Source organism: Phoca vitulina, unplaced genomic scaffold (assembly GCF_004348235.1).
Source record: "Phoca vitulina isolate PV1807 unplaced genomic scaffold, GSC_HSeal_1.0 scaffold38, whole genome shotgun sequence".
Lineage (NCBI taxonomy): Eukaryota > Metazoa > Chordata > Mammalia > Carnivora > Phocidae > Phoca > Phoca vitulina.
In genome coordinates this window covers 10,450,123-10,463,235 of record NW_022589741.1, presented here as the reverse complement: position 1 = coordinate 10,463,235, position 13,113 = coordinate 10,450,123, and the positions used below count along the sequence as shown (strand labels likewise).

The window sequence follows — 13,113 nt, the reverse complement described above, 5'->3', positions numbered from 1 at the left end:
GGATTCTACCTCCTAGTGTGTCTTAACGGCCACTGTTTGGTCACCTCCTGATTCTCCAGGGCAGAAAGCACCAAATAACTGAAACCACAGATAATACCTCTACCTCATTTCTACCAGTAACTTTACACTTCTTCCACCCACCCAGCTGCTGACAAATGGTTAAGAAGAGAGTCTAGGGCTTCATTGTATTTTATTGCCCCCACCTGCCCCCACCCCATCATCTCACGGAACAAGAGTGTTCAGGGAAGTGGCCACAGGTGAGGTGAAGAAGGAGACAGTAGGGCCGGATAAACCTAACGAGGTGTTACCAGCCCTGTGTAGCAGAGAGTTGGTTTGCCTCGAATCTAAAACCAAGGTTGAGGGAGATGAGCAGAAGTCCAAAGTGCCGTATGCAGGGAGGTGACAAGGGGGAAACCAAGGCTTGATGCACAGATCAATAGAATAAAGTTAGGGAATGCCTCGGTTTGTCCTGATCTAAGACAGCATGTTTTAAAGCCATGATACGTTGGTGGGGGGCGGGGGGCGGGAGGTGAACGGGTCTTGAACGCCGAGCTTTCTGGGGAAGAGTCACAGCCCTGGTTCAGAGTTTCTGAGACACACTGGCTTTGGACAGGGTCTTGAAAACATCGGTGGCATCCTCTGGGCCCTGAAATTCTCCCCTCCCCGTTCTAAACAGTGCCTGACACCCCCACACCCACGCTGGGCCGTGCCCACTCAAGAGTCCTGCCAGACGGACCACAGAACGATGAGGGTGATGCTGTAGGCCAGCACCGCCACCAGGTAGATTCGGAAGAGCAACCTGTCCAGCACCGAGCCCACGCGCAGCCACTCCCGGGCCACCTCTCGGCTCTCGTCTCTTTTCTCCAGGAAGCGCCTGATGGAGACCAGCTCCTGCAACAGCCCTCGCACAGCCAGCGAGGCCTCCCGCGGGGGTGGGGGCGGGCTGCCTGGGCCCCTCGGGGTCTTCTCCAAGTCCCGGGGGCCTCCCAAGTGGTTGCAGGGGTTTCCCATGTCTGGAAAAAGGGTAGCGCGTTGGCAAAGGAGGGAGGCTCAGCAGAACGGTCCGAACACCGTCCCTTCTGTTTCTGCGGCGGCTTGCAGATATTGTTATGAACAATTTCAGACATAAAGACTATAGAGGTTAACTTACCTATTTGTGTACCCACCATGTGACTTAAGCAAATAAGGAAAGCAACACAGTTGGAGATTCCTGTGTACCCCTCCTTAGTCACAGCCTCCATTTGCTCCCCAGGTCACCGAGATCATGGATTTGGTGTTTAATTCTTCCTGTGCATTTTTTAAAAACACACGGGCTTCCTCCAGCAATTTGACACCTATTATTTCATTTGAGCCTCACAATAGCCCGTGAGAGAGGCCGTGTAGGAGTAGTTATTACTCGCACATTTTATACAAAGGGGCTAAAGCTCGGAGAGGTTAAGTGATGAGCCTGTGGTCACACCTGGAGCATCATTTAAATGGGAGGCCACCAAGGCCTAAGGTATCTGGGCTGTGAATCCACTGCTCTCCCCCTTATGCCTTGCTGTCCTCTTCTCCATGACTCCAACCCAAGTCCTCTGCACCTGGAAATACACCTTCAGCTGTGGCTACCTTGCAGGTGAGCAGTAAAACTGGGCATTGGGCTGGAGTACTAGCTCACCTGTTCAAGATGAGGTGGTCTTAAGTTAACCATACACCTTCTGTAGAAGGCCCAGCTCTTGCCAGAAGGGAGGACGAAAGCGGGTGGAGTGGTTAGAAATACCAGCTTAGCAGCAGATGGGCCTGGGTTCCAGTTTCACCAGTTCCTGGCTCTGTGACTTAAGGGCCAGCTATTTGGCCTTATGCCTCTGTTTCCTCATTTGACAAATGAGGATGGGAACGCTATTGGGGGCCTGAGGCCGACCTGTGATAATGCACAGAAGATGCACATGCCTGGCCCAAAGCCCTGGACAAATATATCAGCAAGCACAACGACCCCCCTGTCCGTCCCCGCCACCAGATGGTGGCTGTTACAATGTCTCAGGGGAAACAAGCCCCACATTCCATGTCCCCGGCACCCCGGCTCTCCGGCTCATAGGTGTTTGAAATTCGAAGGGACCTGGTCTCTGAGCTGATGGAATGCAAGAGTTTGGGAAATCCTGGCTGCAGACCTAGCCCTGTTGGGAAGAAGTCTCATCACCACCTGAGGGGCATCCATTTGCTCGCTGTGGGGGCCGGTCTCAGAGAAAGGCTACTCTCAGCCCAGAAGTCTCAGCTCCCGACATGCTCAGCCACAGGGAACTCTGCTGCCTCCCCGTGAGGCCGGGCACGGGGTGCCGTGCGCAGGACAGCACCCACTTCCCAGGGCCCGCCCAGACCCTGGCCCGTCCCGTCGTGCCGGCCCCAGGCTCTCCACCACGTCCCCACGCCCAGGCCCCCTGTGTGGGACTCCCCTCTCCCTCTCTCACCTGGGCAGTCATCCGTCTTGGTGGCTGGGGAGGTGGCTGGGGACCTTCGAGGAGCCGGCTGCTCGCCCAGGCAAAGGAGCAGGGCCACCCGCCCCAGAAGCAGGCGCCGCAGCCAGGCGGGCACGGGCTGCTGCAAGTCCTGCTTGTGTACCAGCCGCACGATGAAGATGGTCTCGGCCAAGCTTATCACCAGCAGCGCCATGCACACGACGAAGTAGACCCCTGTGCACACGGGGCGGGGTTGGGGCCCGCGCAGCGCGGGTGGGAGGGGCGGGTGTCTTGGTTCCTCCGCCGCGGCGCGCGCTTGCCCGGGGGGGGGGCTTACCAATGAGGGGCGTGCCGATGGCCGTGGCCGGCAGCGTGTCCGACACGATGATCAGGAAGACGGAGTAACCCAGGAGGAGCGTGATCTTGAAGGACACCCTCTCGCCACTGTCTGGAGGCAGGTAGAAGCCCACGATGTCCATGAGCATGAGGAAGATACTGGGCAGGAGCAGGCTGACCGCGTAGAACAGGGGCCGCCGGCGGATGACCACCTAAGACCAGGACGGGAGCTGTGCGAGGAGAGCCGGGGCAGACGGGCTCTGCGCCCAGGAACCCCCAGCCCATCCCAGACCCCCTTGCTTCGTGGAGCTTCCAGGCCGAGAGAGGAAATTGGACCGACCTCGTGTTCTGCCTCTGGATCGAGGAGGAGTAAGGGACGAGTCCACTGAGTTTCCCCACCTACTTCCCTGAAGTTCCAAGGCACAAGTGTGACCCTGGAGCTGGGAAAAGGGCTGCGGAGGTTCTCCACCACCCCCCTGCCATGCCTCCCGGAGTCCACGTGGGTCTCATGTCCCTGCAGCTCCGGTGGTCGTCCCCCTGTGCCCGCCCCAGTCCCACTCACGTAGAACTTCATTTCTGCATAATGGTTGCTGTCTTCCATACTGAACTCCCGGAACTGGGTCAGCACCCCCAGAAGCTCCCACTCGCCCTGGTTCATGAAGAGGGTCTTGTCGAGCTTCACCTTTTCCGGCAAGCGCCACAGGGAGATGTTGATGTCCTGGACTGAGAGGGAAGAAAGCAAGCCGGCTCTGGAGGCTGCAGACCCTGGGATGGGGCTTAGCTCACTCGCCTCTTGGCCTGCAGCCTCAGTCTCCTCAGCTACCAAATGAGGTAACAGTGCACATGGCACCACCCATCTGGGGTAGAGGGGCTGTAGCAAGGGGAGTGACAGCCTGGAGGAAAACACACAGTGAAATGCAAAGAACCAGAACCAGACAAACGACTTATTAGAAAGCCCCCTCTCTCCTTCTCTCTATCTCTGTCTCTGTCTTCCCCCCCCACCCCCCGACATACCCCTTCCAAACCTTCTGTGTTTCCATTAGGGTTACCGATTTTTGAAATGAACAAAAGTCAACATTCTTTACCTTTCCCCTGATAGGGCTCCCTGCCCTTAAAGGTGAGCTAAGGTCTCAGTTGGTTAACGTCCAGGTCTTGATTTCAGCTCATGTCAGGATCTCAGGGTTCTGAGATTGAGCCCCACATCAGGCTCCGTGCTAGGCATGGAGCCTGCTTAAGATTCTCTCTCTCCCTCTCCCTTGACCCCCCCCCCCCACTGCTAGTGCCTGTGTACTTTCTCTCTAAAGAAGAAAGAAAGAAGAAAGAAAGAAAGAAAAAGAGAAAGAAAGGAAGAATAAAGGTGAACTAGGGAAATAAGTGAAATCTTCACTTACAGAATAGCAGTTTTACTTCTCCGCATCCCCACTAGAAAAACAGATATATACTAGAATGCCAGGAGTATCCATTACAGCAAAATATAGGGAAAGATCTACATGTCCACCAATCAGGAAAAAGCTTACTAAACTATGATGCATCCAAACCCCAAGCTATCCTACAGCAGGCAACATTTATGAGAAAGATCTAAATATGCACTTACTCGGAAAAATGTCCAAGACCTCTCGTTGAGCGAAAAGAATCAGGTAGCAGTAGCATAAATGACACATTTAGTAAAATAAAAACATATGAAATAAATTCCATGGGCTTTCCATAGGTGTGTATGCACAGGTATATGCCAGGCCTAGAGAAGGATCTGGAAGAATGTGCCATATGAAGCTTATACTGATAAAAGCTGTGAAGTCCTGGTGTGGCGAGTTTTTGGTGAGGAGTTTGGGATTGAAGGTAAAGGTGAAAAGTCAAAGATTATTTGTAATTCTGGTTTTTGTCCAGGGAAGTTATACGTTATCTTTGTAATGTACAGTTAGTGTGATAAAATCAGACAGAGGCGGAGGATGCCTTTTTGCAGGAGCATCACGCTCACCTCACTAGGCTATAGTGAGCACCTGGCATTCATCCACTAAATAAAAGTTGCCGAGCACCTTCTTTTGTGCCAGCCACTGTCCTGGGGGCCTACCGGTGGGTCAGAAATCGTGGTCCTGCCCTCTCTGGGCTTATCTCTGCTAGAGAAGCAGACATTGAACGAGCACCTAAGCGTGCAACGGAAGTGGGGAGAACAGGTTGCTAATAGAACTGCGCAATGGGGAGGCCTAGTCTGGAGAGGAGACGGCTTTCCTTGAGGCCCTGAGCCAATGCGGGGGATTAGGTGAGCAGGAGGCTTGGCCACACTAGGAGGGGCTGGGGGCAGGAGTGGGGTGGGAAGGGGAACAGGAGAGGGAGGGGGAGGGGGCTGGGGGGCCCAGGAGAGGAAGCAGCCTGGGATAAAGGGAGAGAACAAGGGGCTTCGGGGCTTGGAAAGGAAGGCAGGGGGGCTGGAGCCGAGCTCAGGGGAGCATGCACGGGGTTGAGGCTGAAATGGTGAGCTGAGGGCAGGCCCTGTGGGCCAGGTGAAGGATCTGGACTCTGTCTCAGGAGTGCCAGGAAGCCTCGGAGGTTTTTAAGCAGAGAACGATGTGATCCGATTTGCATTTTAATAAACGCTCCCCCTTTGCTATGAGGAGCACGAATTGGAAGGGACAGACTAGGAGGTTACTGCCGAAAGCTGGGGGAGAGAGGAGGGAGGGGTGCGTCAGTGTTGAAGACAAGTGAGGGACACTTAGGGCCACATCCTGGCCTTACTGAATGTCCTGCGCCAGTTTACATTGTCTCACTGGACGCTGGCGACAACTGAGGGAGGCGACAAGGGCAAGCACAGAGGCCCGTCTGGAGGAGGAGACCCAGGCTCAGCGGCATTAAGGAAATAAGCAGGAAGTGACTTGGATGAAGGAGAGAGCCTCCTGGGGGTGCTCCTCCTGCAGGTGCTCCAGGGACCACCCCCCTCCGCGCCCCGCCCCCTCCCGGAGCCCTGTGCTGTACTCACTGGTGTGCAGCCAGCTGGTGAAGGTCAGGGAGCAGTTTTGCACATCGAAGGGAAAGTTGTAGATGTCGAGGCTACAGGCGGTCATCACCTGGAGGGGCTTGTAGTTCTGGACCTCGCCGTGATGCCCAACGTACACGTACGGGATGCTTGGAGACTTCCCGACGTCCACACTGCCCAGGGAAGAGGGTCAGTTTGGGGGCTCAAGAAGCAGGTCAAGCTCTGGGAGCCTGAAGGTCTCTGAGCAACGCAGCAGGGATAGAAACTCAGGAAGGGTCTGGGCAGCAGGACAACCTGCACAGTTTCCTTCTTATCTATGGTAGGCTTTCTTACCTGCCCTTGTCGGGGCTACTTTCCAAGCAGGAAAGGGCATTGCTCCTTTATTCCCCTGGGAACCTAGCCGCAAAAGGCAGGATTCCATGCACCTCACAGCCACCGGCTCTAACGTGCATGCCTAGCTGTCCCTACGCCACCAGCCACCCAGCTGGGCAGAGCTCAGCTCCCGGGAGTAGCGGCTCAGTGACAATGGGCAGGCTCAGTGGGAAAGCAGGACATTGGGTTCCGTCCTGACTCAGGCTTCTCTTTGCTCCCCATCCCTAGAAATCCTGTTGACATGAGAATGATTTTGCCTGGAGGAGAAGGAACTAGAGAAATCATTGAGAAGAAGTGAGGCAAGGTGGGAAAGTTCTGCAAGACTTAGCCCCACTCTCTTGGAAGATCCCCAACCCCGAGGCGCTCCCAAGTGACCGCCGCGGCACAGAATGGCCTGAGCTGGGCGTCCTGAGCCTGCAGCCTCCTGCGGAACCAGGCTGAGAGATGAGAAACCAAGATTCAGGCTACTTCACGGTTTAAGTGGAGATCCAGCCAGGAACTGGGATCCCTCCAGCCTGAGCTATGCAGATCATGGGGCTCTAGGTCAGCTGCCTCCCCTGAAAAACAGTGTGAGTGGCACCCCAGGCTTTAGACAATGCAGTGCCTGCTGGGCGGAAGGCTACTGGCCCCAGGCCACCTCCTCCTTCCAACCGTCTCCCACAGCCATCTTCCATGCCCTTGCATTCAGAAGCCCAGGCAGAGGAGCCTGAAGGAGCCTGAAGGATGGGGGAAAGGGATGTTACCCGGGGCCCCATGAGACAGTGTTCAGCTGCTGGTCATAAAGGATGGTGGTACCCACTTCTCATCGGGGTACAAGCTGGAGATAGCCAGTCACTTGTGTGACTGGCGAGGTCTGAGCATCTCCCAGCTCCAAATCACCCTGTGACCAGAGGTGGTGACCCCTGGGGAACTTCATCTCTTTCGGTAACCTCACTGTCCCCTTTAAAAAGGCAACTGTCCCTCATTGGGCTATTATAAAGTGGGGACTCATTCATCAGCTTCCCTTCCCCAGGAAGGGGGCCCTCGGACCAAGAAAAGCAAGGTTTCAACATCAGGCATAGAAAAAAAGAGGAGTTTTAAAAAGAAAGGAGAAAAAAAAAACACAAAGGGGGAATTGGGGCCCAAGGCAATCCCTACAGTTACCTACAGTTCTGCAGGCCTGGGAGGGACCTTTCATGCAACAGCAGAGTCTTGTCCCCATGCCCTGTCCTTCCCCAGGCCCGGAGCCACTGGGCCACCCAGCATTGCATGACAGCACTCACAACTCATTGATGAGAATGTCCGGGACCCAGATGCTCTCAGTGGGGATGGACAGCTTGGTGATGTTGTCAAAGTCCTCGGGGTTCCACTGGAGAAACTCGTCAGTCCAGTACTAGGGGAGGAGTGGGGATGGTCACAGGCAGCCCCCTCCATTTTGGGCGGGGGGCAGGGCATCAACAACTTGGGATGACTTCACCACTCGGGGGGAATCTGCGTATTGATGGCCTCCAAATCACTCGGCAATACCTGAGGGTCCCCCCGACCTCTGTGCTCACACACTCCCAGCATGCAAACATGACCCAGGCAGATGAAGCCTTGCCCGGGGAAGGCATGCAGTCATTTCTCCTGCTTGAATATCCCATGCACCAACTGTGGGATCTTGGACAAACAGCTTCTTGGGTCTTGGTCTGCTCACACGTAAATTGAGATAATAGCACGCGCCTCACAGGGCAGAGATGGTTGTTGTTAAGTTTTGATCAATGCATTGTTCACCATCCTGTCAGAATGACTGATCTAAAATGTCACCTTAATCATGTCACTCCCTTGCTTAAAACTCCCGTGGCGAACCTTGCACTTGGGATAGAGTCAGACCTCACGGCCAGCAAAGGCCTGCATCATCTGACCTCCAGCATTCTCGCTAGCCTCATTAATTCTGCTGCTCTGTGGCCTCTTGCCTCCAGCCGCGTGCAGTGAAGCCCCCCACACCTCTGCACATCCGCGCGCTCCCACGCTGCAATCCCGGTCTTCTCCCCTGAGGGAGGTCTTAATCGTCCCTCCAGACTTAACCAAAGCATCTGCCTGCTCCCTTCTCCAGGAACCGTCCGTGACCCCCACTTCCCAGGCTGGGTGTTTATGTGCCTCCTCTGTGCTCCCATGGTTGGCACCTCGTTCTCGCTGCGTTCACTGGTCTGTCCCTGTGTCTGTGGCCCCCATAGCCCGTGAGCTCAGTGCAGGCAGGGCCTGAGTCTAGTTTGCGTCTCTGATTCTGGCCCCGTAGGTTGGCATCCCCTCACTGCCGGGCAGACAAGTGACCCTGAGGTCCAGGGATGGGACCTAAGCCAGATGTCCCAGGACAGGAGCTCCAGGCTGCCTGTTCTTGCTGGGCCCCTTCCCTTGACTCAGGGTGTGCTCCGTAGTGAGAGCTCTCGGTGAGGCAGAAGAGAGCCGTCCGGCAGGAATCAGCATTCTGGCATCTTCCTCCACCCCACTCTCTGCCTGAGCGGGTGGTAGTGGAGTATGCTCATGAGGAGCGGGAGGGATTTAACTGAGACCCACATATGCCAGGCGTGTCCCCAGACAGAGCCTCTCTCAGGTTTGAGCGCTATGAACCGGCCCCATCCTCCTGCCCGCTCTCCCCAGCCATCGTGGTTCCCTCTGGCTCTCATGCCTGCCCCACAGCTCAGGGGCTGCCAGAGCAGACCAGCCTGTGGACGGCAGCCTGCACGGTTTGCCTGCCCTCCCCACCAACTCCCCGCCAGATGTGTCGTAAAGGCCTCAGAGACTTTCCACCAAGTGCCGGAGCGATGCGGGTCAGAAGCTGAGAGAGTGGGGAGGTGGCCGAGGGGGTGAGGACTCGGGGGATGGAATCAGCCCGTGTCAATCTCCCTGTTTGGTTGTCATCATATCTGGCTTAATAGAAGGAAGAACTTTCTAGCAATTAAGAGTTGTCTGAAAGTGCAGTTGCTGCCTATTGAGCTCCCGGTCGCTGGAGGTATTCCATCAACAGAGGCTGCACAAGTCGTTGTTTGAGATGCTGTGAAACCCTGAGAAACCAGAGGCGTTTGGAGGATTTCTCCTCCACTGAGTGTTACGCTTCCTTCCACTGCTAGTCCTGAGATGAGAGGGGCCCAGACTCCTTGTCTCATGAGTCTGCCTCTGAGCCTCTCCCCTCCCCTTCCCTCGCCAAGGCCTCTGAGGGTCCTGATTCCTTTGAGATGGAGGAATCCTTCCTGGAAGGGGAGGCCCAGATCCCAGGAAATGAGGGTGGGCGCAGGGCTGGGCGCTCACCTGCCGGTACCAGATGTAGGTGGTCAGAACCTGGTTCTTCTCATCCTGTGAAGGGAAAGGGAGCTCAGCTTCAGGGGCCCTGTGAGCGGGCGTCCACCTTGCACACACCCCCCAAAAGGGGCTGCCGCTTTGTGTTCCTGTTCCTTTGGGAAGAGAGAGTGACGAAAAGGGGAAAAGGGGCCAACCAGGAAGAGTTGGTCTTTTACTAGAGACACCTAGGAAGAAATACAACCAATTTTTTAAAATTTCATATATATATATATACACATATATATAAATACACACATATATATATTCTACTATTTTCTATTATGTTATACATATTATATATATGCCTCTTACGTTACATATATTTTACATATACAATATATATAACATAGAGATAAGAGGAGACATACAGAAAATATCATCTCTCTCTCTGTCTATATATTTTTACGTATTTGTATGCCTATATACCTGGATCTGTATCTCCCTCCTGCCCTAGTGTGCAGGCAAGAGGTGCAAAACAGCACTGAGAGAAAGATTCATCACTGGTTTAGGATTAATTCTGCAACAACCCTTTGGCAACAGCTGCCGTGTATCAGGGGCCTGTGTAAGACACCAAGGGCCTAGAGAGCAACAGGACAGTTTGAAGCCGCACACAACTCACATGGAGACGTGGTTACCACGATACACTGAGTGAAGAACCACATGTGGGAAGTGGTTCTCCAGCCGTGAGGGTTGGGAGAGGCAGCCGCACAGGTGACCCCGCTTTCTGGTTTGGGCCGCTGTGCAGGTGTTGGGGGATGTCATCTGTCCTGACACGGGTCGGTGCCAGATCGCAGGGACTCCGGGTCCTTGAAGGTCCGCTGTACTGCCCAGGGGGTGACCTGGCCTTCCATGGTCTCCCACCCCAAAAGGCCCACCTCTGAGCAGGGCAGGTTGGGGCCAAGTGCTCACCACGCTGAGGATGGCATAGATAATGACGTCGATGGCCACGGTGGTGGGCTTCCTCCAGTCCCGCACGGGCCGCACGCCCTTCTCGTAGTTGGCCAGGAGGTGATCTGACAGCCTCAGCAGAGCCGGCCTGGCGGCCTTCTGGGCCTGGTGATGCCTCCAGCGCCTGGCTGAGAAGAACAGTTCAAAGTGGGCATCAGAGCCTGAGGCTTTCCGCAGTTCTCTTGCCCTGGTTTGAAAGCTAGTAAAAGGAAAACGTCTCCACTATTTCCACCTCAGATCCCCAGATCCCCCCACCGACTGAAATTCCCATCATTGGAACATTCTGTCTGCAGAGAGTCCTGCCCAGATCCGAGGCTGTTGTCTCCTAAGCGTAACCGACACCGTCATTTACGTCAGGGAGGGCGCTAGCTGGGCTGCAAAGGCAGGTGCTGCAAGACAGGTGAGGTCTAAGGGGGGCGAGGGCTGAGAAAGGTTGAGAGCAGGCGGCTGCCAGAGGAGGTGGGCCTGTGGGGGACGGATGAGGGGCACTGGGGAGCCAAGGAGGAGTGGCCCTGGGACGTGGTACTGGAAGGAGAGGGGGCTGCAAGGAGAGGTGGCCCCAAGTGCACAATCTCTAAGCACCAAGGTCTGCATGAGGGTTTGCCTCAGCGTCTGCCCGGATCCCCGTTGGCTCCTTGACCCCAGCCTGCTATTGATGAAGAAAGAGGGGAGCCATCCAGTGAACACTGACATTCCTTTTTCTTCCTGCAGAACCACCCCCCTAGTCAGCCGTGCACACACACAAACTCCTGGGAGCGGGTTGGCCAGGACTCCTTCAGAGGGCTGCTCTGTGGGCAGATCTGGTAGAGGGAGGAAGAGGGTTAGGTGTGGGGTGTACGGGAGGTGAGAAGAAACCGAGTTGTCCCCAGAGCTGGAGGCGTAAAGGACCAAATAGTGATGAGGAAACCCAACCCCATCCTATGGGGATTTCATGTGTACCTGTCGTCCCTCTGGGAAATAGTAGAAGCACTTCCTGAGAGGTGCCAAGAAGTATGAAGGTGAAAGGCATAGGGTAGGGAAGGGGAACGCCCTGGAGGGCCAGGGCACGGGGTGTGAGAGGACGGGCAGGGCGCTGCCTGGGTCCTTCCCGCAGCAGGTGCCTCTTCTCTCACCTTGTCTATGTAGCGCGTGCACACCATGCAGCCAACAGCTCCTACAGACCCCCCTTTGCCTCCCCACCCACCTGTCCCTGATAAACTTTCCGTTTCCCTCAGAACGACAGGGAAGAGCAGAAAGAGGCGGGAGACGAGAGACCATTTATTGAGCGTCTCCTGTGGAATAACATTGGTGAACATATTATTCATTTCAGCTTTGGAGCAGCCCCCTGGGGTGGCTGTCACGACTACAGCGTTTACAGAGAAGAGTCCCCGAGGCTCAGAAAGGTGGGTCCTGTGCCCTGCAAGTGGAGGAAATGAGATTCAAATCCAAATCTCTGTGTGTCTTCACTACACCAGCAGCAGCCCTGGTCCCATTGCTGGGAATCTGACCAGACTGGGCCCTGCAGGCCTCAGAGCAAAAGGCTATGGCTGGGAGGGATGATACTTCTCTTGAGCCAGGGAAGCCCCCCAGACCAGAGTCTTAACATGCAGCCTGGGTCTGTTGTCCCACTGAGCTTCCCCAGTGACAGCTCAGGGGAGAAAAACCATCGTGCACTTAAGCTCTTCCTATCCGTCCAGCCCCGGGACAGCACCCTAACTGTGCTTCAGCCCCCAGCTCCAACCTAGCTCTGGATGGGGAGAAAACCTTCTGGAATGGGGAGTCAATATTGTTTGTAGCAAAAGGAAACAGATGCTTTTGTGACCCCAACACCTCGTATCCCAGGAAGGCAGGAAAGTGTGGGTGGGGGAATATGGAGAAGTTTGGTGTCACTGGAGTTTAGCCTTGGAAGGGAACTTTAGGAAAGGAGGCCCAGGGAACCCGTGCAACAAGACTAGGGAAGTTGAGGAAAGATGGCTCTGTTAGTTCTGGTCTCCACTCTGTTGCGAAGGCGCTGTGTGACCTTGAGTGAATTCCTCCCCCTCTCTGGACCACAGCATTCCCATTTACAACAAGAAGGGGTAGACCAAGTGAGCTCCAAGGTACCTTGCAGCCGCCATTCCATGAGTTTGGGGGCAGGGCAAAGAAGAGAGGAGCCCCTCTCTAGCATCTTCGTACACACTTCCAAGTACCAGGCTGCTGTGGGCCCCTCTCGGCAAGCCCTGCCCCCACCTGCACTCAACCACCCCAACTTTGGAGGTGGACCACAGTGCCTTAAAATTCTCTCATGCTCCCCTGTGGCAAGATCCCTGACTCTCCTACAGCAGCACCCGCCCCAAAACCTTCCTTCCCGCGACCCTTGGGGGAATCAAGCATCCCCTGCCCTCCGTCGGCAGGTGGCCAGCGACTCCTACGCGCTTGCCCCCGGTCCCCTTACCTTCTCCCTGTGCCAGGAGCGTGGGTAGAAGCAAGGCCAGCAGTGCTTGTGGCACCCACAACAGCATGGTGAGCTCTCCCGGGGTGGGGTGCCTTGGCGGGGCCTCGGGGTGAGTCGTGCTGAGGAGCAGCCTGCCCGCACGCCGCCAGCCTCGTGTCCCCACCAGCCTGCCTCCGGGCGGGCTGCTTTCCACACCTTCTGAGGCCGCAGCCTCACACAGCCCGGGGCCACCGGGGGTGGGCGGCCGCCAAGTTTTCCTGCAATCAGTCCCTCGGCTGGATCAGGTTTCAGGGCGGGAGGGAAGGAGAGGGAGCCAGTGAGAGAGGAGCCCGCCCAGCTGATGTCAT

General features: G+C 55.7%; 1 protein-coding gene across 1 annotated transcript; it reads right to left on the bottom strand.

Moving 5' to 3' along the window:
* Positions 1–547: 547 nt before the first annotated feature.
* Positions 548–12,849, bottom strand: HTR3A (5-hydroxytryptamine receptor 3A). Its single transcript, XM_032428134.1, has 9 exons — positions 12,767–12,849; positions 10,315–10,481; positions 9,376–9,420; positions 7,371–7,480; positions 5,740–5,909; positions 3,331–3,491; positions 2,770–2,980; positions 2,445–2,666; positions 548–1,013 (listed from the first exon to the last, which is right to left on the bottom strand). Exons 1-9 carry the CDS (start codon positions 12,831–12,833, stop codon positions 715–717), a joined length of 1,452 nt encoding a protein of 483 aa, XP_032284025.1. The 5' UTR covers positions 12,834–12,849; the 3' UTR covers positions 548–714.
* Positions 12,850–13,113: the final 264 nt, after the last annotated feature.